General features: G+C 42.4%; 1 protein-coding gene across 1 annotated transcript in view; it reads left to right on the plus strand.

The window, feature by feature from the left end:
• Positions 1–25989, plus strand: part of SULF2 (sulfatase 2) — a 62856-nt gene that overhangs the window by 34563 nt on the left and 2304 nt on the right. Inside the window, exons 9-20 of the mRNA XM_084271646.1 lie at positions 399–455; positions 1135–1264; positions 11179–11386; positions 17336–17579; positions 19389–19485; positions 21213–21307; positions 21912–21971; positions 22369–22538; positions 22975–23117; positions 23335–23458; positions 24815–24845; positions 25129–25185. Coding sequence (XP_084127772.1) covers positions 399–455; positions 1135–1264; positions 11179–11386; positions 17336–17579; positions 19389–19485; positions 21213–21307; positions 21912–21971; positions 22369–22538; positions 22975–23117; positions 23335–23458; positions 24815–24845; positions 25129–25185 — 1416 coding nt within the window. The remainder of the gene's footprint in view (positions 1–398; positions 456–1134; positions 1265–11178; positions 11387–17335; positions 17580–19388; positions 19486–21212; positions 21308–21911; positions 21972–22368; positions 22539–22974; positions 23118–23334; positions 23459–24814; positions 24846–25128; positions 25186–25989) is intronic.

The following is a 25989-nucleotide window of genomic DNA, read 5'->3' on the forward strand; positions in this document are numbered from 1 at the left end:
GAGGGGGGAAAGGAGCAGCTGCTTTAGAATAGGATATTTTGGGGGTAGGGTGCAGGTTAAGAGCCCAAACTGGAGTCAGGAAATCCTCATTTAATTTGCAATCCTTTGTGATCAAGTACAATTCAGTTAATCCCCTGTGCCTTAAACATGCTTATGTTGAAATAGTTGTACAGTGTGAATCAGTCATGGATTTTGTCTGTGTGAGAATAAATCTGTCCTGTGTTTGTTCATGATTTGCACTAGGGAGGCATATGTGCCTGCTTGATAAAGCTAGACGTCCCCTTGTGCAGTTATATGTAATGTTTCTCATCTGAGCTGGGGGTGGGAGAGAAAACTGGGGCATGACTTGATTACTGTTTTTGTGGGAATTGCTTCTTCCTCTCCTCATTTCCTCCTAGATTTCATTTAAAGAAAAAGATGAAGGTGTGGAGAGACTCGTTCCTAGTGGAAAGAGGGTAAGGAAAGTGTTAATCAAAGCCCAGTCTTTTTAAGTAAAGGACACTGAATAGCTGAAGCCAAAGCAGCACTCTACCGCAGACCTAAAGCCATTTAGCTGTGCCAGCAGGGACACGGCTGCAGTATGCCTAATGGCAGTGATTGTGTGATGGGAGGGAATGTATGGCCTTTGCCTACAGCCTGCAGAAACGTGCTCTTGGGGTGGGGGAGGGGAGTTTTACTTGGATTGAGAGATGGAAAGGCATTCCGTTTTTCTTTCAGCTACTGCCTCTCCGACCCTCCTGCTTGTATCATGGGAGTATGAATAACCTTTCCTCTCTGTGTCCGTTTGCTCACCATTCCCTCTATGCCTCTGCATTAAAACATAACATGGGGCATGAGGGGTTTGCAAAGTGCAGCCCTGTAGAGTGATGAGAATATAGTCTCTTTATATCGGCTGCTGTTACTGCCTGCCAATCAGACATGAAACACTGTCTTGGTTTTCTATGTTTTTGTAGTTACGTAACTTGTGTGTTATCAGAGACAATGGTAAGTGCTGGTTTCAGCTGGGCTATTAAGTTTTGGCCGCAGTGATGCTATGGACTTGGCAGATAACCTACTTCTCTAAACCTTTTCAATGTACTGTACATGTATCTTGGAATTAATATTAATGCAAAAATTATTTCTTTGCTTTTCCAGTAAACTGCTGCATAAGAGGGAGAATGAGAAGGTTGATGCCCAAGAAGAAAACTTTCTACCCAAATACCAGCATGTGAAAGACCTTTGCCAGCGAGCTGAGTATCAAACAGCTTGTGAACAGCTTGGCCAGGTAGGGCATTGTCCCCCTGATTGAAAGCAAGCAGCTGTAGTTGGGCTAAGTTTAACATGTTAACTGTGACAATGTCCTTCACCTTGTCATCAGTACCAGCTTATAAATCAAACGGCTCATTCTGTGGCCTTTGCGCAAAACCATATTACAGCATTTCTGAGATTGACTGTCAGTCAGGAAATTGCTGATTCAAATGCCTCTGTATTGATTCCTGACTGCTGTTAAGAGATCAGCATAGGCTGTTTTAATGTTTTATTCCCCAAATAGAATGTGGTTTGGGATTCATTAGTGATGAGAAGCTATAACGAACCTAACAGATTGGCCTCCTCCAAGTACATATAGCTCCCTTTGCTTTGAATAATTATTTTAACTCAGTTTGTTGTTACTATTTGGAATTACATATGGGAAACCAGCATTCCGTGAGCTGAAGATGCCCCTCCTCTTAACAAAAATATACTGTGCAAAACCCACACGTGCAGTTATGACTGCAGGCAGGCTGTGTGCATATGGGCACAAAGCTCGCTGACTGTGTGTCATTTCTCTTGTTGTTACATAAATGTTCCATGCCGATATGAAAATATGTTCACTTTCCATCCAAGTGTTGTAGAAGAAATTCAGGAAACAAAATTTAGTGTAGTATCAATATATGGCCTCAGCTCAGGAGAAGGTTTTGCAAATTTACCAGTGAAAGTGCAAAGGCATAGCAAAGCTATCCCCAGCAGCTCTGTTCCTGAGGAGATTTCTTCACTCTTGGGAGAACTCTCATCCTCTGGAAACATGGCAAAATTGACTCTATGACGCTGTTTTGTCATCCAGGTACTGGTCAGAGTAACACATTCTGCCTGTGAACATGGATGGAGGTAGATGGGTCCACAAGATGTGTGTGTAACTATCCTGGCAGCTCAGAGGGCGGTCAGAAGTCATCAATCTGTGGAATATAACCATTCTTTCAGACATGATCTGATTGTCTTATCGAGTCTATGGTCACCAGTGGGCTACTTAGGCTACAGTAGCTCATTTTCTGCTGTTGGAGGCCACACTCCCTGTTTCTGGCTGATCACAGCATACCTGCAAAATGAGTCCATTGTGCCTTAGATGTTTGGATCCAATTTATATGTACAAGCATGTTCAGATGTTCTTTTCCTCTTGTGTCTTCTTTGTCATATTTGGTATACAGAGAGATTATAACAGCCTGTTCTTCCTAAGACTACTGAACTGTGGTAGTTTATTGTCATCAGATGTCTTGAGCTGAAATTGTCGGATGGGTGGGAGCAAGCCATTGTTTTTTGAATTTGTAATGTTCTTTTAGAAACTGGGGTAAAAGGCATTGCTACTGCTAGGACATCATCCAGTAAGTAGTTCGGGGAAATACAGCTTTTCTTTTTCCATCAGTATTTTCCCTTTGAGAGATGTTTCAACTTCTTCCTTTTGTCTTCATCTTCCCAATTATTTTGAGTATTATTGTAAGAACAGAGGGAAAGAGAGACTTTCCAAGTCCATGTTGTCGCTGAAGCTGTCTCTTTGCATAAGGTAACTTAGCTACATTCAAGCTTTCTTACTGTAATTACCACATGTCTCAGTTACGGAAGAAAGAGGGAAAGCCCTGTATTGTCTACACACCTTCAGAAGCTCATTTTTTCTTCCATGGATAATAGAATATCTTTGACACCTGTAAGAAGTGGGTATAAAATGTCAACTCCTTACTTAGAATTGCCAATAAATTCCAGAGTGAAGGTGTGCTAATGAGAGATGCGTGTGCTGCATCCTCATTGTCAGGAAACAGAGAGGAGGAGAATTGTTTTGAGCAGTTCAGTCAGACATAATTGGAAGTGATAGGATGAAATTGAGCAAAAAAGAAATTTAAGTTGGACATCAGGAAAAATTGCCTAACAATCAAGTCAATTAGAGTCTGGGAAGGGCTCTCAAGGGAGTCGCAATCCATCTAACCCCTGCTCTAGAGAATATGTCCTAGTTGTCTGTCTAGACAGCAGGAATAGTGGGAAATGAATGTGCTTCCTTGAGGATAAATTGTGTCTAAATATGGGCGCACCCAAAAGTCTTTTCAGAGCGAAGCAAGACTAACTTCTCAAATGACAAATGGGTGTTGTCTGTTTGCTGGTGCTGGTCACAGCTCTGCATAGTAAGTAGAACGAGCCCAAATGAATAACATACCGCTGCCTTGGGGGAGTTTATGGTATACAGATACAGTGCTTATTTAGCAGATGTCTCCTGATCCTGCAGGACACTTCATTATTGTGCATTTAACTGTATCTGCAGTGTTCCATGCAAACAGTGAATTTTCACAGCCTGATGCAAAACTGAAGAGAATTCTGGGCCCAAATTGGGTGAAAGCTTGCTAGAGTCATTGGGACTCTTCCTTTTGACTCAAGTTTTGGGGACCTGCTATTCCATGTGCAGAGAAGTCTGAGCAGTGCCAGGGCATCTGAAGTGTGAGGAGGAGATCGGGAGCACAAATGGAGGACAAAGACTCAGAAGGGGAGTGAATAAGAAGAGACAAGACAGAGCTTAGAGTAAAGGAGAGGTAAAGAAAGATTTGAATATGAGATGGAGAATTTGAAATTCTGCTTTGTGAGCGTGCAAGTTTGTGAATACAGTTCTATCACCCAAAATGCTCTTCCTCTGCAAATCTCTGTCACCCTCCTTGACCTATAATCGTTTTGATAAGAGAGCACCACGATCATGGAGATGAGGCTATTCACTCGTTTAAAACCTTTATTCAGAGTCCATTATGTGGGGTTTTTTTGGCAACACTAATATATGTAAATTCTTCTGAGTGCAATGGGAATCTGTGTGTTGCCATGTTTTCTTTTTCATTTAGTAGGGTTTGGTCTGTGTTAGTTATTTGCATCCAACAAAGGGTGACTGTAGGCTCAGATGAAAGAGCAGCTCAGCATTTATATTCGAGGCTTTAAAAGAGATGAGCTTTTTCTTCCCACATGAAATAAAAAACATTTATCCTAGTACCTAATGGCTTCCACACAAATTTTTTTCTCTTCAGTATATGTTGGCCTTTCATTCTAAACTGGCTGGTAAGTGGAAGCTGACCCACTTTTATCTGGCGGCCTGCATTAATGTGCTTTTGTGGAAGCCAATTATGATATCAGCGTTGCTCTATAGAGTATTCCCAGCAACTCCACAGTATCATAACAACAGCTGCACAAAATCTCCCTCTAAGTCATTTGCCAACTTTGTGCACATTTGCTAAACATGCAGTACCTGCAGCACTGCTGGTTGCGATAGGGAATCTGTCTTGTATGGGGTGGGGGGGTAGAGGAATTAATTTTGTCTGTAGCAGGGCCTGGCATAGTACAATACTGTTGTTAATTGGTGAAGAAAAACAGTTGTCTGAATTCACATTATTTCCTTTCAAAATTTATTTTCAAAGCTTTATTTACTTGCAGATCTGATACAAATAGAATTTGTTTTTAAATACTATTAAAAATACTCTCTTTTTCACCAGGAGAACATTCAAAATGCAAAAATTGGCACATTGTTTCCTCCAGGTGTTCTGCAGATTAAAGGTTTGATACTTGGTCTTGCTTCTCATTGCTTTGTGCTGTAGCAAGGTCATGAAGGGATATTCTCTTTTGTACCTGGCATGAAGATACCCTAAGTAAAAGCATGTCACTTACTCGATTGGTCCTCCCAATTCTCTGACATAGCATGGCATAGCAGTGATGGAAACTATCTTGATTGATGTGTCCTTTCCTACAGGGGTTCATAAGTGGTACGTCTAGATCATATGCCTGCCACCATAATCATGATTAGCTATTGCCTAATGCCAAGGGTGGAGCAGTAGAAAAAATAACTTATATTTTCTCCTTTTCCTGAGGGCACTGTAGCTTGAACTTACGTTAGCCAAACCTGGAAAACTAAGTTAGGTTTTATAAGGAAATTCTGTGAAAAGCAAATAACATTTCTGATCCATGTTTCTTTTGTGGTTGTCTGGTTCCTTTAAACTTAGCTGAGATATCCTGAGGTTACTAAAGAATTTCAGTTCTGTTGAGAAGCGAAGCATAACAAGCCAGCTAGAATCCAGATAATTTTAATAGCTCATTAGGCAGATCTTTGGAGTTCCAGTGCAAGTTGCACGTGCTCAGCAACTTTCAGGATCCGGTTCTTAATCTGTGATTGCAACAAGAAATGACTTGTCGGTAACTTCATACATTAAAAATGTTATCAGCCCTCAAACTGATAACATTAGAAGGCAACAAACCATGAAAATTAAAATAGTGATGATTTATTAAGGCATGTTATTCACGAATTGTATTCCTTATCAGGATTTATAATTAACAAAACTGTTTTCTTCCTTTGGCCAGAAATAGCCTGTAATGATTTCCAGAGGCTGTTTTACTTACAGCCTTTTTTTTCCTTGTTGTTGCCTCACAAAACTAGGCAAGCTGCATCTCTTGTTAACTAAGACTTTTTAACTCCTTTTCATTGCAGTAGTGGATGTTGCAAATAGCTTGCCAAAATCAATACCAACATTTAATAAAAGTGCCTTTTTTTTTTTTTTTTTTTTTCAAATACCCTGACATGAGTAGCTGTGCAGTTGAGCTGGCAGTGAGGAGACTGGCTTCAGTCTCAGAACTGTTACAGACTCGATGTGGGACCTCCGACAAATCAATTCCCCTTTTGGTGCTGCTGCTTTTTACCGCTACCGCTAATGTGATTTCTGCTTAGGCTGCACTCACTCCTCAGCTTTTGCAGTACCCAACGCAGCAGCTGGGACCATTTGATACCACAATCCAATTATTATAGTAATAATAAATGAATTATATAGTTGTAATCTTAAATTTAGCTGAATTTGTGTGCCAGTTGATTTCCCACCTGCCTCAATCCAGCTACTGTTTGGGGCATTTAAAAACCCTCCAAATTTTCTGTCAATAAATTGTTCATCTATTTTATAATTGTAAGGGTTGAGGGATATGTAGTTTTTGAGAACTGGAATTGAGCTGAGAGCCCAGAGGTCTGAATCTCTAAAAGTCATGAGCCAGGATAATGAAATAATGTCCAGTTGGAATGAAGACCAAGCAGTGCTATTTATGTACTGATGGCATGAAATAGAGTAAACTTTGACTCATCCTTTGCCAATGGATAATTTCAAAGGCTGTGTGGAATCACACACACACAGAGCCCCCAAAACCCAAAACAAACTTACAAATGTTAAAAGATTAAAAAAATAATATGTGCGGGGAAGAGCTAAGGAACTGAGCATATTCAGTCAGAAAAAATAGCTAAGGAGAGAGGAATCTGTCTGCATCAAAGAGGATTGTGAGTCTTGTATACAAAAGACATGAGCCAATTTTCAGATGACAGGAGCAGAGAAATAGTGATGTGTGTGTGAGACAGAGGATGGGAAACTCAAGTTGTCTATTTCCTGATTCCTGCATCACTTGAGCAGTAGGACAAGCTGCCAGTGAAAGCAGTACAAATACCCCTTGCAGAGCAGGGGCTGGCATTTCTGGGTTCTTCTGTTTTGTCCTCATTAGCCCACTAAAATATAACCCAAGGAGCAAACCACAGCAGAAGAACTAACTGAACTGTTAACTTCAGCTAAACTGTAACTGTATTGTTTCATACAAGAAGAAATATATCCTGACTGGACACAGTTTAGGCTGGAAGTTAGACTACTTTTAGCTGTTAAAGCAGTTTGTAGCTCAACATCCAGTGTAGCAGCAAGAATGGGGTTCAGAAAGCATCCACATAAACTAAAGAAGATGGATATTGCTGATGTGTTTTTGTCAGGTTGCTGGCAGGGACAGAGGACTTCATTATCTTGCAGAAACTTTGATTCCTAGGGCCTATATTCCTAAAACTGTTAGGGAGGGAGCCTTGCTGGCAGCTAACTGATCAGAGTGCTTCACTTTTCACTTCTCTGTAAAAGGGAATGGAATCTCTTTCGCCTTACAAAAAGAGGAGCTGATGAGACACAGCATGATGATTTAGGGCTCAACTCTGAAGGCTGTATGTTTCAACTGGAATCTTTTCTTAGCTGGGCTTGTGTGATCATCAGCCCTTTTCCCCCAAAGAAAACAATGTCAATTGAGAGAGATTCACTGAGGGGAGTGACTGAATTGTAGGAAAAAATCCTACAGGGAAGGTCATGGCTGTTTATTTCTGATTGGGGCTGCAAGTAATGACTTTGAATTAACATCTGTGATTGCTCTAGTGGTAAAAAGACAGTGATGCACAATAATGCAAAAACCACTTGATGGTGATGGGGGCTGTGAAGGAAATAATGGGTTTTTGACACACAGAAAAATACAACATGTCTTTTTCTGCTAAGGGGTCATTTACATGTTCAAGGTGAATAGTGTGACTGGAGGGAAACAGGGCATCTGTTCAGTCTGCAGCTGCTGCTGTTAAGATTCATGTTTCATAGAGACTGAAGTCCTAATTTACTCTTCTCTATCCATATAGCTGGGCTGGAGGGGAAAAACAAATGTTACAAACTGTCTTCTCTTTACCTTTGCAGTGTACCTTTGAACAAGATTTCAGTTTGGTAGCACTGTTTCACCATTAAACTAAAGCCCAGGCTCCTCAGCTTCGCACATGAGTAACGGAGCGGCGTTTGCTGTGCGGTGGGAGGTGGGGCAGAGGATGGAGTAGAAGCGTTAGAACAAGCCCAGCACAGTAGGTGGCAGAAAGCACAAGCACAGCAGCATACTTGGCCTGCCTGAAGATGGTGGGAAATTTCCAGCTGCAACATGATTAAATGAGGTGTCTGGAACGTTTTGCACGATGTGAGCATGATGGACTTCAGGATGTATTGCAAAAGCCATTTATTTGATGGCTTGAGTAGCTGTTCTGCAAGGCTTTGCAAGAGGAAAGACAGGCTTTTCCTTAGGAGTTTTGGTATGACCTGGGATGAAGATTGTGGGGGAGTTTGGGATTTCCACTGAGTTTTAGTTTGTGTTAAACCACCCTCTCTTTCAGGATGTAGCTCTTGTGAGACATTGCAAGCTATAGAAGTTGATTAAGGTACGTATCTTTTGGCCCAGTGAAGAAAAGACCTGAAAAGTTTGGGGCAAGTGGTGAATCAAGGGCATTTTGTTTTCTTGACTGGTTGAGATAATCCTGTATTTATATGTAATTATGTTTTGCTGCTGGATGGTTATCATTTGTGCCTGTGAGCCAAAGTGTCTCTGGGGCACTGTGGAATTCTTAATATAGAGATCTAATTATTTAAGTTATTACCTCTTACAAAATATTTTAGTTACTTCCAGGGTTTGACACAGGTTTCTGCATGATGGTACACTGTGCATGAGAAAACAGTTTAAAAATGCAAGAATTTGCAATGTTTAAAGGGGAGGTTTCCACAGTTCCCTTGCAGTCACTGCCCTTTTTCCCTGAGTTTGAAAGCATCCCATGGAAATGACTGCAGCCGATATAGCCATGATATTGACCTAGAAAATTTCTGTTTCTACTTAAAAGCAGGCTGAAGGTAAGTTGTTGAATCCCAGGCACGTTCACACACATACCTGTATCTGTTTTTGGAAAAAAGGAAAAGCCTGAAAATTATTTGCCTTCTCCCCTCCTCCCCCCATGTGTTCAGTGTTTGCTTCTAAATCCTTTATGTACTTCTGCACTGCAGTCGTTCAGCAGTGGGCCTGTCAGTGCATACAATGCACCCCTCCAGCAAAGCCTTTAAGATGTTTTCATTGTGGCATGCAAGCTGCCTTGGAAAGATTTAAACTGCACCAAAAATTCAAGGGTTTTTTCCAGGTCACCTGAAGGAGGAAAGCGAGCATCACTTTCTTGACAGGAAGTGAAAGGAATATTAAGACAATATTTTGGGGCCACACATCAGAGCACTTATTTACAGTAGTTCTCATCATGGCATTTAACTTGTCCTCTGTTGAATCTTCATTTTTCATGTATCAGACACCTATAGCATAGAGCTCCACTGAGCAAAAAATGCAGGTTTTTCATATATTTTCAAAAATAGAATCATATTGAAATGAGAAACAGCAGCTAACATTTTTACATCTCTTTTTGTTTTGAAAGAAACCATTGCTTATTCTAACTTTGGATTCAAACCTCAGTCTGTACATCAATCAACTTTAGGCATTTACAAAAAATAAGAATGAAATTAAGAGAGCAATTTATTCTTCAGAGGTTATTTTTGTTCTGCATCTCGGTAAATGTGTCTTGCTTTACAGATGAAGACAGTCACACAAAGATGTCTGATTCAAGTGTCTTATTATCAATGTCTCTCATTTATTTCCTACAATTCCTTGTACTGGAGGTTAAGCTGGGCTTATCTGCATCAGTGCCAGGCTTGGATTGTACAGGAGGCTGGACACCATACCTGCACCAAAGAAGCAATAGGAGCTCAGGGGACCTGGCATACAGTCAGCTGTGGAAATAAGTGGACACACCACAGAACTCATGGACGTAGATAAATCCACTGCAACTGGCCAGTGCACTTCAGTTAAATTCAGTGTTATAGACATACAGCCATGATGTTTTCTTTGCTTTTACACAAACAACAGGGTGAATTTCAGTGGGAAGTGTAGGTTTTGTTGCCCTGGCCTGGGCACACCTCTCTGGGAAGCAGTGTCACTGAATCTCCCTCGCAGAGCTGCGAGCTGCTGTAAAATATCATCTCTCTTGGGAGCTGTTGCTGGTTTTCATTCTGTTCTTTTACTTGGAAAATTCTCAATATTCCAGTGAGTCCTGGAGGCACAGACTGAGGATTTTGTAATAGGGAAAAAGAGGAACACCTCTCAAGACTCAGCAAAAAGCTGAAGTGTTTCCAGGAGATGACATTTAAAGCAGTAGCAACTGCTGGGGTGGGGGTTTGCTATGTATCTCAAAGCCTAGCTGTGTAGCTAGTAGCAAGTCAGTAAATAAAGGAGAAGGTGAAATTGTTTTGTGATGCATCTGGGAAGTGGGTAAAACTTCTGTGCCAGATTGAAAATGACTGAACTCTCCCTCCCCCTTGGCACAGCTCTGAGAGCAGCACAAAGAGAGCTGTGAGCAAGTTACTTCAGGTTTTGAGTAGCTGAAGGACTTGGAGATTAGAGATGAGATTTTTCTCTTGCTTGAGTGGAAGAGGGGAGGGGATTCTCACTTCACAGATGTCTAGTGCAGCTCATCACTGCTAGTCAAGCCCAAGGGTGTTGAATGGGAAAGGCTGTTGGAGTTAGATGGAGGTAAACTTGTCTGACTACAGACTTTCGGAGCAGTCATACCAACCCTTTTAAAGGTCAGTGAAGAGAAACAGCCACTTCTGCAGGGCAATCCTTTTTTTTGTGAAGTGAATTATACCTTGAAAGAGATTGTTCCTCCTCTTTGACTACAGAATGAGTCTAGATAACCAGCACAGACCCCAGATCTTTACAGTAAAGAAATCCACAATTTGGATAAAATCATCCCCCTGTCAGGCATTTGAACTAGGAAAGAGAATGTGACTCCTGAAAAGCTTTTTCTCTTCTTGTAGAGTATGGGATGGGACTGAGGTTACATGCAGGAATGGAGCTTGGTGGTGTTTCAATGGCATAATAATGGCACAAATTCCTTCTAGCCCAACATGCACACTTCCTGTTAGGCAAGGATTCTTTTCAAACCTGTGGATAAGTCTTGAGTGGCCTTGGTTTATGCCACAGTTATGCTTCTGAAAGTTGTCACATGTCACCTCCGTGTTTTTAGCTGTAGCAATGATTTTGTTAAGAAATTTCCATTGTTTTGCCTCCAAGAAACAAACACAAGAGTGTTCCAAAGAGTTCCTGTTTTGTCTGAAGGTGGAAGACAACAAAAGGATCTGGTTTGCTAGTGGGTGATAGGTGAGGCCCAGCTTACTATGAGGAATCTGGTGCACTGATGGAGCTGGCCATTAGATAAAGCATAGTTGAAATAGAGGTGTCATGACCAAATTTTTCTTGCAGAAATGGCAGTGTGTGGAAGATGCCAGTGGAAAGCTCAAACTACACAAGTGCAAGGGAATGGCAAACTTGGCAGCTGCAGGCAACAGCAAAGGTACCTCCAATATTTTGCCCAAGTATTACAACAGGAATAGTGAAGACTGCAATTGTGAAGAGAATGAGTACAAGCTGAGCCACGTTGGAAGGAAAAAGAAACTCTTCACCAAGAAAAGTAAGCAAACCCACACTCTTATCTTCTGCCTCTGTCTGAGAGAACAGTTGTGTTTGTTCACTAACATGTGATTGGCCTGATTTTGATGGGTATTGAGTTATATCTGTGTATTTATTCTGTATCATGTGTGCCTCGTGGGACAATCAGATTTGCAGGTATATCTGTAAGAAGAGGAGTGTTTTGATCCAAAATAGGGTCCTATATTGTTCAAAACTGTGAAATACAGTACACACACTGAAGCGGCAAGTAGCACATCCTTCCACAGGCAGTCTTTTACAGCAAATACTGTGACTTTCAGTAGGTTCTGTGGTGCTTGGAATCGTTACTGCAGTAATTTATTTTTAATAAGGATGCCTGTGCTTTGTTACCAGAAGCTGCTTTTATTAACATCCTTTCTTGTGCTCAGTCAGCAGAGACAAGGCTGACTTTTAACCAGAGATCATGTCCAAAGGGGATGACTCTGTTTCTGGTTTCCTTGGCACAGATCAGGTGCTTTTTCAGAAAGCCCATTCCACTGGCTCTGTATTAAACCTTAGTCAGACTAACATCTATATTTGAAGTACACAGTCTAATTATAGATTAAAGAGGCAAACAGCAGCACAGAATTATTATTCACTTGTAATGTTTCTTTCGTCTCACTCCACAAATACAGAGCCTTAATTATTTAGCAGATTAGTCTTTCTGTATAATGACCTGGCACAAGCTTCAAACGGAGAGTTTAAATTGATTTTCTCCCATTATATTTGCTTTGCAAGCTGATTAGTACCTACTAAGCTAATTTTTAGTTGAAAAAAATTATTGGTTCCAGGATGAAATTACTCAACTATACTTGCTGTTTAAATACGTGGCACAGCAGATAATCTTTAAATAACACCAGAACTTGCAGTTCAATTAAGGTGGGGTTTTTTTAAGTCATACAGAAGAAAGTTCAGTCATGGGGAGTCAAATAACAGGAGTAGATCGAAGGCACTTAAGTAAGAGGAGGAAAACAATTTAAGTGACAGCAACATAATGCTATCTGATAATACTTAACACTTACTTAAGTGTGTTTCATCTGTGTAGTGCTTCCTAAACATTAACTAATTTTCACAACATCCAGAGGAGGTGGTTAAGTGTATAATTACCTTTAGTTTATGTACGAAGGAGATTGAGGTAAAAAAGTGAAGGTTGCTCCCTCTAGCCCTGGGATCAGAACAGTGTTTTTCCTGATACTCTGCTCAGAAGAGGCAGTTTGTACCATGCCCTTCAGCTCACTTGCCTCATTGAACCGTAGGGCATGAACTTGGGCGGCATAAGACAGGATCTTGACAATCATGTTCCTCTTTCTTGTGTCTTGAGTAAAGTAATTGACTCCACAGATGCTTTGTTTTTCCCCTTTGCCCACATGCAGGTTGAGCCATGCAGTGGAAGAGGTTAGCTTGGACATATTGATATAGCCCCTTTGGTTTGGTGTGCTGTTCTTTTACATGCAGTCATCTAATAAATCACACACTGAATCCACGTGAGCACAAAGCAATACTAGTCAAGGTAACACAGCAAGCAGCTTTCACCTAGAAAGCTGTCTCACTGGGTTGTGGAGGGTAGGAGGGTGACCTGAAAACTGATGGTGTGTATTTGGAGTTTTATGACCTGTTTTGTGAGACTTGGAATGAAGTGCAGTGTGTTCTGGGTTGCATAGTTCTGGGGGCATCTTGAGGGTCTGCTACTCAGAATTTGATGAATGCAAGGGATCATACTGCAGCCCTGCTTGAATGCCAGTAATTGCTGTCCATCACATTGAACAGTAACTAAATAGAAAATAGATGTTCCAAACTGGACTAAGGTCACATCCACACCAATGCTTTAGTTCACAGAAATAGTGTGGTTTTGAAGGAAACATGCTGATCACTCCTTTCTGTCATGCACAGCGGAGATGGATTTGCAGAATAATTTAGATGGTTCCTAATCCACAGTCATTTGCAGACAACCAAATTGGATGCCCTGCTTCTAGGGTGCACCAAGTGTGTTGCATACCCTGATTGGAGGTACGACCATTGGTCTTGCAGAAAGATTGAAACCAGCCATATCTTGGGAGAACATGTGGCCTAAGACCAGACTAAATTGTTGAGTGCACCAGTGCATTTAGCAGGTAACTAAACTGAGTTTCTAAGTGGTTTACTAAATTGAGGAAACTCAGTTGTGAAACAAGGTCATGTCACGGACATGCTATTTGGGCTGTGCACAAGCACACAGCTTGCCTGCAAAGCTTTTACATGCTAGAGATGTATAACCCATAGTAACTGGGTTTGGGTGTCAGGAATGTTTGCATTTCTGTCCCCTCTCCGTTTGCTTTGGTATGTTTTTATTTTTATAAGAAAGATGAAACAAAGCTTTGCAGGAGGAAGAAACTTTAAAGTAATAGTGAGCTCTTAAACTCTCTGGCTGTGTTGTGGTCTGTTATGTGTTTCTTGCTGTGGATTGATCTCTTCCTCCTGTGATGAGCAAGTGCATGTGATTAAAGGAGTTATTAAGCTGCGTGTAGAGAAATGATGATAGGCCACACAGATTTGTAAACAACAAACAGAAGTGTCTACAAAGGGGCTGGTGCCTTTTTATTCCAATTTTCACGTCACTCATTTTTCTTTTGAGGTAGTCTCAATGCTGGAGCAAAATGACCTCTTTTGTTATTAAAAAAAAACAAACCCAAAAACCAAACCTGAACATCAGCTACTTCTAAAATAATGCATTTGAAGTGTGGGTTTTAATGGCAGTTTTGAAAATCTGCATGTAAGAAAGTGTTTTGGCTGGGGTTTTTTCCCCTTCAAAATATCTAAGGACACAGATTTAGAATAAGGTTTCTAGAAATCCCTAGGTGTGTAATGCCTGAGGAAAAGCATATCTGAACTTTTTTCTGTTTTTCTAGATACTTGAGAGATTTTCAAAAATGTTAGAAGGAAGTGCCTGCTTTTACTTTGCTGCTTCTCAACAAAACTCTGGAAAATATTCAGATGTTACTGGGAAATGTCAAGCAGGGATTGATGAGGCTAGTGGTGAAGCAGAGTTTTAGCATGCTGGCTTATTTTATTGTCATTACGATGCTGGAAAATACAGCAGATCTGAAGTACTACATAGAGTAAGTGTTATCAAGGAAGACTTGAGGGTTTTCTGCCTCCTGCAGTGTTCCCGCTGAGCAGCCGTGCTCCTGCTTTGGGGAAATTACAGTTGGTTCCAGTCTTCTCAGTTATCCCTGAGAGAACTATCATTTCCAAATGATCTCAGTGTTAAATGATGAATTTGGTGACTGCAAAATAAGTAATAAGGCTCGAGTGATGAAGATGTGTGAGAAGAGTTAAATATAAACCTGAAGGCTGGGCGTTTTTATGTCAGATATCAAGTTTATAATACTCCTTGCTTTATTCAGCTGAATAGTAATTTTGGAGAGTGCAGTTCCTGCTTTTGCTAAATGGTGTTGAAACCTGAGATGTTACCAAAAAAGAGTTCTGAAAACTCAGGTGTGTTTGAGTCTCTAGAGCAACTGGGGAAATCTGGACCAGAGTAGCATTATTTCCTTCCAGGCTCCAGTGAAGACAAGCATGCTTGTCCCAAGGTCCAGGACGACACAGCTGGATGAGTGGGGCACTGAAATGTAGTTAGCTTGCTTAGGCTTAAATTTCTCCAAACTCCACTTTCAGACTCCATTCTGAGGATGCAGCAGCACCATCAGAATGCTAGCTGCCTGTGTAAGACCAGAGGAAGAGAGGCGTCAGGGCTCATGGAGCTGACCAGAGCCAGACTTCAGCAACCTGAAAAAGGGAGTGTAGGTGTTTGGGGCCAAACCTTTAACAGACCCAGATCTGCTTTATTTGTGGGCTGTGTGCACAGACAAATGAATTGGAGAGTAAAACAAACCTGGGGGAGGATCAACTAATAAGTAATTAGATGTTGGTATTTATGCCTGCAGTGTGCTTTGCAGGGGAGAGCACAGCACAGATTAATATTGATCCTACTAAATATTTTAACCACTTCCTCTGAAAATAATGGAGCTCGGTACGAATCACAGCGCTGAGTCAGCACCGTGGGTACCACAAGTCCTTCATGTGCTGTCTCACTCCAGACCAATTTGTTAGTTGTCAGGCTGGGTTAGTTTGGCTGCACAGGAAGAGTAACTCCTGGCTGCTAATTCTTCGGGGACATGTGTAGATGACAGTTCCCTGCAGCTGTCTGCTGAGGTCCAATGTGCTGGATTGGCATATTAGACTTGGAAGGAAGGTAAATTGTGAGCTGGCTGAGCTTCACAAGATGAAATGGGGGAACAATTAAAGAAATGGGAGTTTATACTTTGAGTATAATTGTTAGGGTGTAGCTTTTTGGAACTTCCTCCTCCTTCAGAAAAGATGGGAGTTTCCTCCTCATTTAGTCACACATTTCCCAAATGTGTGCCTGAAATAGGGTTGGTCTTTGGAGTGGGTTTTTTCCCTTAAGCAGTGACTCACCTGGCTTAATATCAGCAATAAACTTTGAACCACAGGTGGAAAATTGCAAAGCCAGACAGTCCAGCTGGTATTCCACTTTCTGTGTGTGGTACTGACAAGAATATAGTGCTTGGACCACTTTTGGGTGGCAGGAGTTATTTATTTCTCTTCCCACAGTCTACAAAATGGCTTTTGAGGCTTTTGAGATCTCTTTGGAATGAATGTGAGGCTTCTCAGAACAGTCACTCTGCATCGGTGCCAGTCGACACGAATGATTCTGTTGTCACTTTGGGTACCTCCCATGCCTTTGGGGTTTTTCTGCCTGCCCGTTTTTCTGGGAGATGGTCCCATAGAGTGAGTTGTTTTTTCTGTGGAGTTTGGGATTCCTCTCATTCAGCACATTAGTTGAGTTTCCCCCTTACCAGGTTGCAGAAGGAAGTCCCCTGTGAGACGTGCTGTGGGTCCCAGCTCTGTGTGGAGGAAAGGGGACAGCAGGAGCCAAGAGACTCTATTGTTTGTAGCAATGTCTTAGATGAGTCCAAGCCTCAGACACAGAGCAAAGGCTCAGGCACCGGGCAGGGAGGAGAAGAGCAGCTGTGGTACTTGGGCTGCACTTTTTTCTCAAGGAGTGATCTGGTTATGCTGAGTAGTGAGTGACTCTGAGCAGTCATTGGCAGTGAGCAGGAAACGTGTTCAGAGATAGACCCATTGTACAGGAGGGGAGTTTAGATATGGATTTACACCCATAACTAAGATACATTCCTGCCATTCCAGAGCAAACAGAAGAGGAGCTCTGGGGATTTGGGCCAGGACAGAGAACTTTGGAAAGCAGTAATGGTGAAAAGATTGATGGGAAACTCATGCTGTCTGGTGACAATTGGTAGTAAATGTTTCATTTTGTCTCTGAGCTGCAAATGCAGAAGAAAAATCTGGGGGAGATAAATGGAAAGATTCAGATGTTACTCTCCTAAAAAAAATAAGCATCTTACCCTGAAGAAAGAGCACAGGATTGAGAAGAGGTTCAGGTTGAATACTGGGGACAACTTTAGGGCAGTGTTGGAGGAGTCCTAGCACTGGGGCATTGTACAGTAGACAATAGAAAACAGTAGAACACCAGCCTGTAAGGGTGACCCAAGACCTTGCTGTCTTCAACCATCATTTAAGGCCTTGCTGCCATCTAGTGACTCTGGGGGGAAGAGCGAGGTCTCTTTAGCTGTTGGCTCTCAAAGCAATGCTGGACAAGTCCATTTTCTTTCCTCTCTGCCCTCCCTGTGCTTTTTCATTGTATCTGCCTTCTCTCAGGCCTTAAGGTTCCTGTCTACCCATGCTAAGGTGATGAGGCAGCAGCTCTGAGGACAGCTGTAGAAAACACCCTTTATAATCAGTTGATTCCAAATGTCATGTCCTGTTTTCCTCCCTCCCAACAACCACAAGGAGGACCAGATTGTAAGGTGCTGTTTCTCCCCCTGTTAATGTTTTCAATTCCTTTTCCATGCAGAATACAAACCGAGCTATGTCCGGAACCGCTCTGTCCGTTCTGTGTCTGTTGAGCTGGATGGAGCTGTTTACAGCTTGGCTTTAGAGGATGGCTACCAGCCTGTCTTGCCAAGAAACATCACCAAGCGACACAAGATGCACAGGGCTGTTCTTCGTGAGGAGGAGGATAAAGACATTGGAGAATTCAGTGGCACTGGTGGCATTGCAGAGTATACAGCCCCTAACCTGATAAAAGTGACTCACAGGTGGGTACATCTCTAGAAGCTTTTGCTTTAGTGGCTGCTGTAGATAAATGGGTGTGTTAAGCTGTGCTAAGCCTGGTGTGTCCCTTTTGGATACACAGTCTGGCTTTCCTAAAATTCTCCTTCTCGTCTGTGTGACAACTTTTGGGTTTAATTTTGTCAGTGACAGAGGAGCATGAAGGTACTGAAGGACTGCAGCAGTGCTTTTATGTCTTCTGCACTTGGGAGTCAGTAATGACTCATCAGGACATGTCTCCAGTGAGGACAAGCAAAACTGTTTGCACCACTTGTGGGTACAGGTTTTCAAATTCTCTCAAAAATGCTTGACAGGTCTTTTTTAACTAAGGAATTTAATAGGAGCCAGCAAAGGCCACGTAGTCATTTTTGAATGGTTGTGTAAATTAAAGCTGAGTGTTTTCAATACTGAAAGCACCCCAGCTCTGCACCAGTGTGCACCGGGTAACCTGGCCCCTCCGATGGCAGAGGCTCTAACAGGAGCATGACCTGGTTCCATGTCACTAGTTGGTTTGGGTTTCAAACACTAAACCAGTCCTAAGGAAGGAAGCAGCTTCCCAGAGCTTCCTGTAACCAGTGCCAGGAAAGGAAAGTCTACACTGTGGGTGAAGTTGGCTGGATCAGGAGCGCTGGGAAATGAAATGTATTGAGAGAGGGATGAGGGAACCATCTGGACACTCTAATAGCTAAAGTGTGCAGGTCTAAGGGCTGATGCTGTATCTTCAGCAGTACTTAATTAGTTTAGTCACCATTTCTGCTTGTGAATTATCAGGAAATCTGCCAATCATTATTGATTACATGCATTAAATTGCTTAATGACCAGCTCATGTAAACATGCATGAGCCAGTTAGCTGCTGTTGAAATCTGTGGTGTCCATTTGACTTCTGTTTACAGGGTTAGAGACTTGCTAATACGAGGAAATGTAGCTAGGCTGATGTCAGAGAGCTGTGCCCTCTTACCCCAGCTCTCATGAATGTTCAGGATCCTCAAATCACTGTGCTTTTCTTCTGGAACCAGTTACATTACTTTTTGCTGCCTTACTGGGTGAATCCCAAATCCATACAAGGAACTGTCAGGAGATTGTGCACAATTTGTGAGAGTCCCCAGGAACACTTGCAGAATAGGGGACAGTGCAACATGCATGAGGTGCTTTAATGAAAAAACAGGAGTATTGAAAACACTCAGCTTTAATTTACACAACCATTCAAAAATGACTACGTGGCCTTTGCTGGCACCTATTAAATTCCTTAGTTAAAAAAGACCTGTCAAGTATTTTTGAGAGAATTTGAAAACCTGGAATGCATTAGATGTTAGTGAAACAAGCACTTGAAATTGTCAGAGGGTATCTGGCCTTTGAAGTCAGGAGATGCCTTTGAAAGAAGTTATTCCTTTTGTAGAAAAATAGCAAATTCTCTTTGTTTCTTTTTTCCCCTTTTCTTTAGGGTGTAGTAATTCATCTTGTAAAGAAATACTTTATCCTTGCCCCTACCCCTGTATCACTTATGCATTGGGAAATTGGTTCTGAATAATGCTTTCAGTGCTTGCTAGTTAGTAGAGATTATTTATGTAGATGGCCTAATGAATAAGCAAAGAACTCTGTGTAGCACGATTTACATATAGAAATGAATCAGTCAACAGGTTCTGCTCCATAACAATATTCTGCTTGATTTTTTTCTACTTCTGAAAAATTTCCATGGCAACTCAAACCCAAACTTCTTTCCTGACTCACAGCACTCTTCTTCTCTCAAATGAACTTTGGTTTTCTGTAATAAACTTCATTTGTTTTTCCATACCAAGGTGCTATATTTTGGAGAACGATACTGTTCAGTGTGACACAGATCTCTACAGGTCACTGCAAGCTTGGAAGGACCATAAACTCCATATTGACCACGAGGTCAGTGATGTTATCAGTCATGCATTTTCAGTGTGGGTTTTTCACGTGTTTTTCTGTGGGCTGATAGGATCATGCTGACTGTGTTTGTGTCTGTGGGCCTCTGGATGTCTTTGTCCCTCCCTGGAACCTTTTGAACTTGCTGGCTGGTTTCAGAATAGATATTTCAGAGATAATTAAGTTGTTACAAGCTTGTGAGGACAAAATGCTGCGTGGAGGAAAGAACTGCAACTGAAGGGACAGCTGAGCAATGTCATAAGCGTTGAGAGACTTCTGAATGTCCCCATCCTGTGAAAAATTTCTCGTGGATCTTTTTCACACCTTATGAGCCCTGTTCCACAGTGTACCTCTCAAAAAGAGGCCTTCAGCTGTCAAACATGAGCCCAAAGAAAAAAGAGGTTTATTTGTTTTGGTGTTTCTAGAAGTATTTATTTTGCTTGCCCATGTTTCCCTTAACCCTTGCACTTTGGAATTGAATTGGTTTTTCTTAGGCTTGTGTAGATGAAGAACCTAGAGACCATTTGCCGTATGAAATTTGCCCACAGAACTTCATCTGACATTTTTGTTGCTAATATTGAAGAATATAAGCTCAAACCCTCCACACACATTGTGTGTGAAAGAGGCAGTCTTCTAAGGACCACATAATGGGGGGACAGATGCCAAAGAGAAGCATAAAGGAAATGATCTCCTGTAATCTCTTACCAAATCAATGAAGTTACAGGGAAGTCCTGTTTAAGATCTTGTTGCCCCCTTTGGTGGCACAAATTGACATGTAGCATGGCTGAAAAGCCTGCTAGCTCTGCTGATTATGGAAGGGCAGTTTCAGTGTCACTGTACTCTCCTAATTCCTTTTCCTTCAGAAAATGTGGGCTGCATGGAGTGCTGAACAAACTGCAATCTCACGTCTGACTTGTTGCATTCCTGAGTCAGGGTCACAGGGCTGGATTCTTTGTGTGTTTTTCTTGAACATTTTGTCCTGTCTGTACTTTGACTCGGCTTATGGTCACTGACACCTAATGGTAGTTCTGCAGCAGCCTCATTGGCCACACTGGATTACTCTGTTTTTTCGGCTGTGTAGGGAGCCAAGGTAGAAGCCTGTAATGCCCACCCGAGTGGAAGGGGCCCAGGCTGTGTGTGAGCTACACTGAACGAGAGCAGGAGTTCCATTTACTGAGAAAAACCAGGCAGTTAAAACTAAACCATGTGGGTGGCACAATTAACTGCTACTCCATGTCCCAGGTGGGCAGATGCTGCTAAAGACTGCCGTGGGAAAGGCCAGAGCCTTGCTGCTTCTCTTTTTCAGAAGCTCTGAAGGGACTTCAGAGCTCTCCCTCCCCACCCCCTCCTTAGGCTCATAACAGGCTGAATTTTAAGGGCGTCACTTCCCTTTGAGTAACGTTTCTCCTCTGGCAGGTGTGCTGTAGGGCACAAGGGGGAAAATCACAGTAGAACCCGGCACGGTTGTCTGCCCGAGACTCCGTGTCTCCTGCTCCCCAGGGCCACGTTCTGCTCTCACATTCAGTAATCAGAGCAGGGAAGCCGCCAGCAGGGTTTCCTCCTGCGGTAGTTTCCGTTTGGAAAGGGAGATAATCTAAAAATGCTTGTTAGCAGTGGGAGTCGTGGAAGGTGGCAAAGAGGAAGCAGTTGCTGACAATAGAATGGGTTTGAGAAGGTCAGAGTAAGGCTAAATCATGCTGTATTTTTTTTAACTGTACCTTTACTTTTTTTAGATTGAAACTTTGCAAAATAAAATCAAAAACCTCAGGGAGGTGAGGGGCCATCTGAAGAAGAAGCGACCTGAAGAGTGTGATTGTAACAAGATAAGGTATTTCTTGTGTACTCCAGAATAATTATCTGTGGTGTGCAACTGTTAGCTGATCTATATTTTCATGGGGGAGATCAGAATCTGCTCTGTTAAGTGGCTGCCCAGCTACTCTACTCTTGCATAAGGCTTTCTGCGGGAGTTGGGTGCTGTGGAACTACAAGGCCCCGTTCCGCGAGGCGGGAGTTTAATTGCCTCTCTGTCGATTGGTGATGAGGTAACGGGACGTGTTACATGGCTTCTGAACCAGCTAGCTATGCTCTTGTACCAAAGATGCTGCTGTTGGATACCAGAGATGAATATTTTCAAGAACCAATGGTAGCTGCAATTGACAATCATAGCTGGGACAATGCAGCCCCGTATTGCAACACAGCCGTAGGGCACCATGCAGGGATGTGCAGGGACGGCCCAAGGAGGGAGCAAGTCATAAGAAGGCTCAGAACTGCCTGACCCAGTCTAGCAAGGCTGCCTTGTATTCATCATGTATGTGACTGAGGGGAGAAGTGACACTGGATTAAATCTGCTTCAAATCCAGGGCGATAGTGTGGTATGAACAGGAGCGGTTGTTGTTCTATGGTTCATCAGCAATGCTGTTTTTGTTTTCCAGTTACCATTCAAAACACAAAAGCAAACTGAGGCACAAGGGCTCTGGTCTTCATCCTTTCAAGTAAGTGAAAGCCTGTTCCTCAGAGAGGAAACGTGTGGACTCTGACATGTGGCCCATGCGTAGTGGGTACAAACTCAGCAAGAGTAGTTCTGTTCCATTGATCCTGTATGGAACAGGATAAACACACAGAGACCTGGGAAAAAGTGCTTGTAGATTCTGAGATAAGATTCCTGGTTTGGGAATGTCACACCACAGACTCAGATATGACACCCACCACCCCAGTGTCGCTGAATTGCAGCATCATATCCAGAGCCATGTGGAAGAGAAGCCACTGCATTAAAAATACCAGGTTTTCCTTTCCCTCAGAGCAGCTCTATTATATTGGCTGCTTCACCGTTTTTTAAGGTGTGTTCAAGTATAACAGTGTCTGCATGACCCTAATGTTTCATGTGTGCAGGAAAGCCCTCCAGGAGAAAGACAGGCTGTGGCTGCTTAGAGAGCAAAGACGGAAGAAGAAACTGCGCAAACTGCTGAAGAGGATAAAAAACAACGACACGTGCAGCATGCCTGGGCTGACCTGCTTCACCCACGACAACCAGCACTGGCAAACTGCTCCCCTCTGGACACGTAAGGAGACTTTAAACTAAGTCAGAGGTAGGCAAGTACAGGCTAGGCTGGGCTAGGATGATGGGTTACGGGAAGCTATCGATGCCATTAGCGATGCAGCCAAAGCCATGCAGCCTTCCTCATACTGAATAATCAGTGTTGGCATTATCCTTGCCCAAAAGGCACGAGGGTTAAAGACAAAACCAACTGCCAAAATCCCCTGCAGATGTGTACGGTACAGTTACAGGTAGTGTCTCACCAGCTGGAAGGTTTCCCAACCAGAGGAGACAGGGGCAGCAGCTAGCCTGTTGTGTGGACAAGAACCTGATGCTGGAAGGCATTCTCTGCTTTAGAGCTCAGGAGTGAGAGAGTCACTCTGTGAATAAAGCAATACCTAATAAATGGTGTCAAAGGCAGCAGTGTGTAGCTTATGTCATTGTAACTCTTCTGTTTGCAGTGGGCCCCTTCTGTGCCTGCACCAGTGCCAACAACAACACGTATTGGTGTTTGAGGACAATCAATGAGACCCACAACTTCCTGTTTTGTGAATTTGCTACTGGATTTCTGGAGTATTTTGATCTCAATACGGATCCATATCAGGTACTTGATCATAAAAGCAGCTCTAGAAATACATCATCATTGCTTATTGATGATAAATTGAAGTAGCACAGTATCGGTGTAGGTAAGGCCTACACCACTGAATGCAGTATGATGTGGCTTCTTTCCTGTCAGGAATAAACCACATGTATTATTCCATGTATGAAAGTTACAGAGGTACAGAGCAGTAGTTACTGACAGGAACCCCTGTTTATTGCAGCTAATTAACGCAGTGAATACACTAGATAGAGATGTTCTCAATCAACTGCACGTCCAGCTGATGGAATTAAGGAGCTGCAAAGGGTATAAACAATGCAATCCAAGGACTAGGAACATGGATCTGGGTAAGTACCTCTCCTGTCACACTCATAAGTTCCCCAAAGGAAATAGGGCTCCTCTTACCTTTATGAAACTCGTACCAGTCCCAAGGCTTTCGTGCTTGCTTACACGAGTAACGTCCTGCCGAGGCTGAGGGCTGCCTGCTCTAATTCTTGTGTTTGATTTGTGTTGTGTAATGTTTCTTAAATGAAGAGCGATACTTCAGTAGTGTAATGAGTGGAGATGAGGTAGGAAAATCCTGATGGAAAGGGAAATGAGGTGAAGAATACCCAAACAGCCACTTCCAGGCTCATCAACTCACAGGACAATGCACGTCAGAAGGGACATATGGAGTTCATCTGGTCCAAACTTCTGCTCAATGTAGGGTCAGCTCTGAGGTCACACCAGGTTACTCAGGGCTTTATCTGGTCCCATCTTGAACACCTCCAAGGACAGAGGCTGCACAACCTCTTTGGTCAACTGGTTTGTGCAGCAGAGTTTTCAGCTGAAGGCACAAGTTCTAGAAGCGCTTCTTTCAGAGGCAGTGCAGTCCCTGCAGCCTGGTGGTGAACTCCCTGACAAGTAACTGTAACTTCAAAAGGGCTGTTAAGGCTTAAGCTGGTCCATTGTCCCTGACCTGTGTTACTGCAAGATGTGAAATAGCAGCACATCTACCAAGGGCTGCATTATGCTACCGAAGGATGTGCCAAAAAGCAACATGGGCCTTTGGCATTTGCTCTTGTTCTAGGTTAGTTTCATCCTTATCCCTTAAATTTTCTCTGGGTCTACTGAGTTAGTTACTCATTGGAACTGTTTCTGTACTGCTTGTGGTGATGTGGGGTTTGGTTTTTTCTTTATTATTTCATGACAACAGCAAAGGGACAGTTACTTGTATTTCTTCTCTGTAATTTGCATTTCCTATACCCCTATTTGCACAGTACAATTAAGTTGACAGAAGAATTGCTATTTTTTTAAAAAATCATGCCATATAGAGTTTGAAGACACCCCCCCCCACCCAGTCCAAAAATATTGCTATATACCTGAGTCCACCAAGCTCAAAATACTGGTTTGGGTCTTACTTAGTCCATGCAGCACAAAGTGCTGTACATTTTGAAATCAACAGGTTTTGGCATTTAAATCCACCACTGATGGGCATTTACAGAACAGCTTCAAAGATTCTATCCCAATTTGCAACCTATTTACAACCTAAAGGAATTCGATATGAAAATAATAGCTGTAGTTAACATCAATAGAAATATTTATCATGAATGTACATGTTAATCTCTTAATATTTCTAGGTCTTACTCAAAATGCTTCTTTACCTGGTACCACCTTCTGTTGCAGGCACTGGTTAGTAACATTCTTAATTTTTCCTCATCTAGGACTTAAAGATGGAAGCTACGAGCAGTACAGGTACATTTTTTATAAATGTTACATTATTATTCCCAAGTCTTCCCTTCCCTCTACTGGGGTCAGGAGGGTGGGGAACCACCTGGAATGGGCTTGCAAGATCTTTCCATCCCAGTTACTTTGAAACACTGGAGCTGTTTCTATTTCAATGTTACAGCATGTTCTAATCTTTGCAGTAAAAATTCAGGCTAAACTCTTCTCCTTCCTCATCTTTCAGACCCTAGTGCTGGGGTTGGCTCACTGGTGATGGTTAACTCTTTTTCTCCTTTTGCTGCTTGAAAATTAGGCAGTTTCAGCGTCGAAAGTGGCCAGATGTGAAGAGACCATCATCTGCCAAGTCACTGTGAGTTGGGTGCAGTTCATGAAAAGCATTAAGCTTTTACTTACTTCCTTTCCCTTCTTGTTTTGCATGTGGTGCCTTTTTAACATCTTCTCATGGAATGCCTAAGTGGGGAAAGTCCTCTAAATTATGCAAGAAACATGATGCTGCCATCATGATGGGAACTGCTGCTGTACAAACTTCTTGTACCTGTTTTCTGGGAGTCAGGGGGCATTAAGGTCAGGGCGACTTCCAAATTCAGCCAAGGTGGATGCTCAGTTGAAGAAACCAGTTATGGTTCACTGCCATTAACAATTACAGACTGTTATATTGGTTTTGTCTAAATTTAAATGTGTAGCAGCTACCTAGCAGTCTCTCACACCATCCAAAGAGAGAAAAATCAAATGACATTTCTCATCATACTAGAGAGAGTATTGTGTATTTGCTTGCTGTTTATCCAGCTTCACGTGCTGTGAGGAAAGTCAGTTAGACAGATCTGCATGTTTTGGTTTATTCTGACATTATGCTAAAATCCAAGACTGCATTTTGCTTACTGAACTGCCTTTTAAACCTTGAAGATGATATTCAGTTCTCAACTTGCAGAGCCCACAGGTGAGACACAAATTTAAAGTCATGACAAGTAGTCACCTTTGCCATGCCAGTTACAGTCTCTGAATCGTTCCTGAAAAAGAGGGTTGAGACTTCAGCTCATTACCAGTCACAAGGCACTCTGTGCAGTGACAAAACATGTACAAGTACCATACCAGCAGCCTGCCACTCTCAACTCACCTGAGAGGGTTTCCTCAGCTAATGGTAATATTTTTAATT

The sequence above is a fragment of the Gallinula chloropus genome, assembly GCF_964237585.1.
Source record: "Gallinula chloropus genome assembly, chromosome: 16".
Taxonomy (NCBI): Eukaryota; Metazoa; Chordata; class Aves; order Gruiformes; family Rallidae; genus Gallinula; species Gallinula chloropus.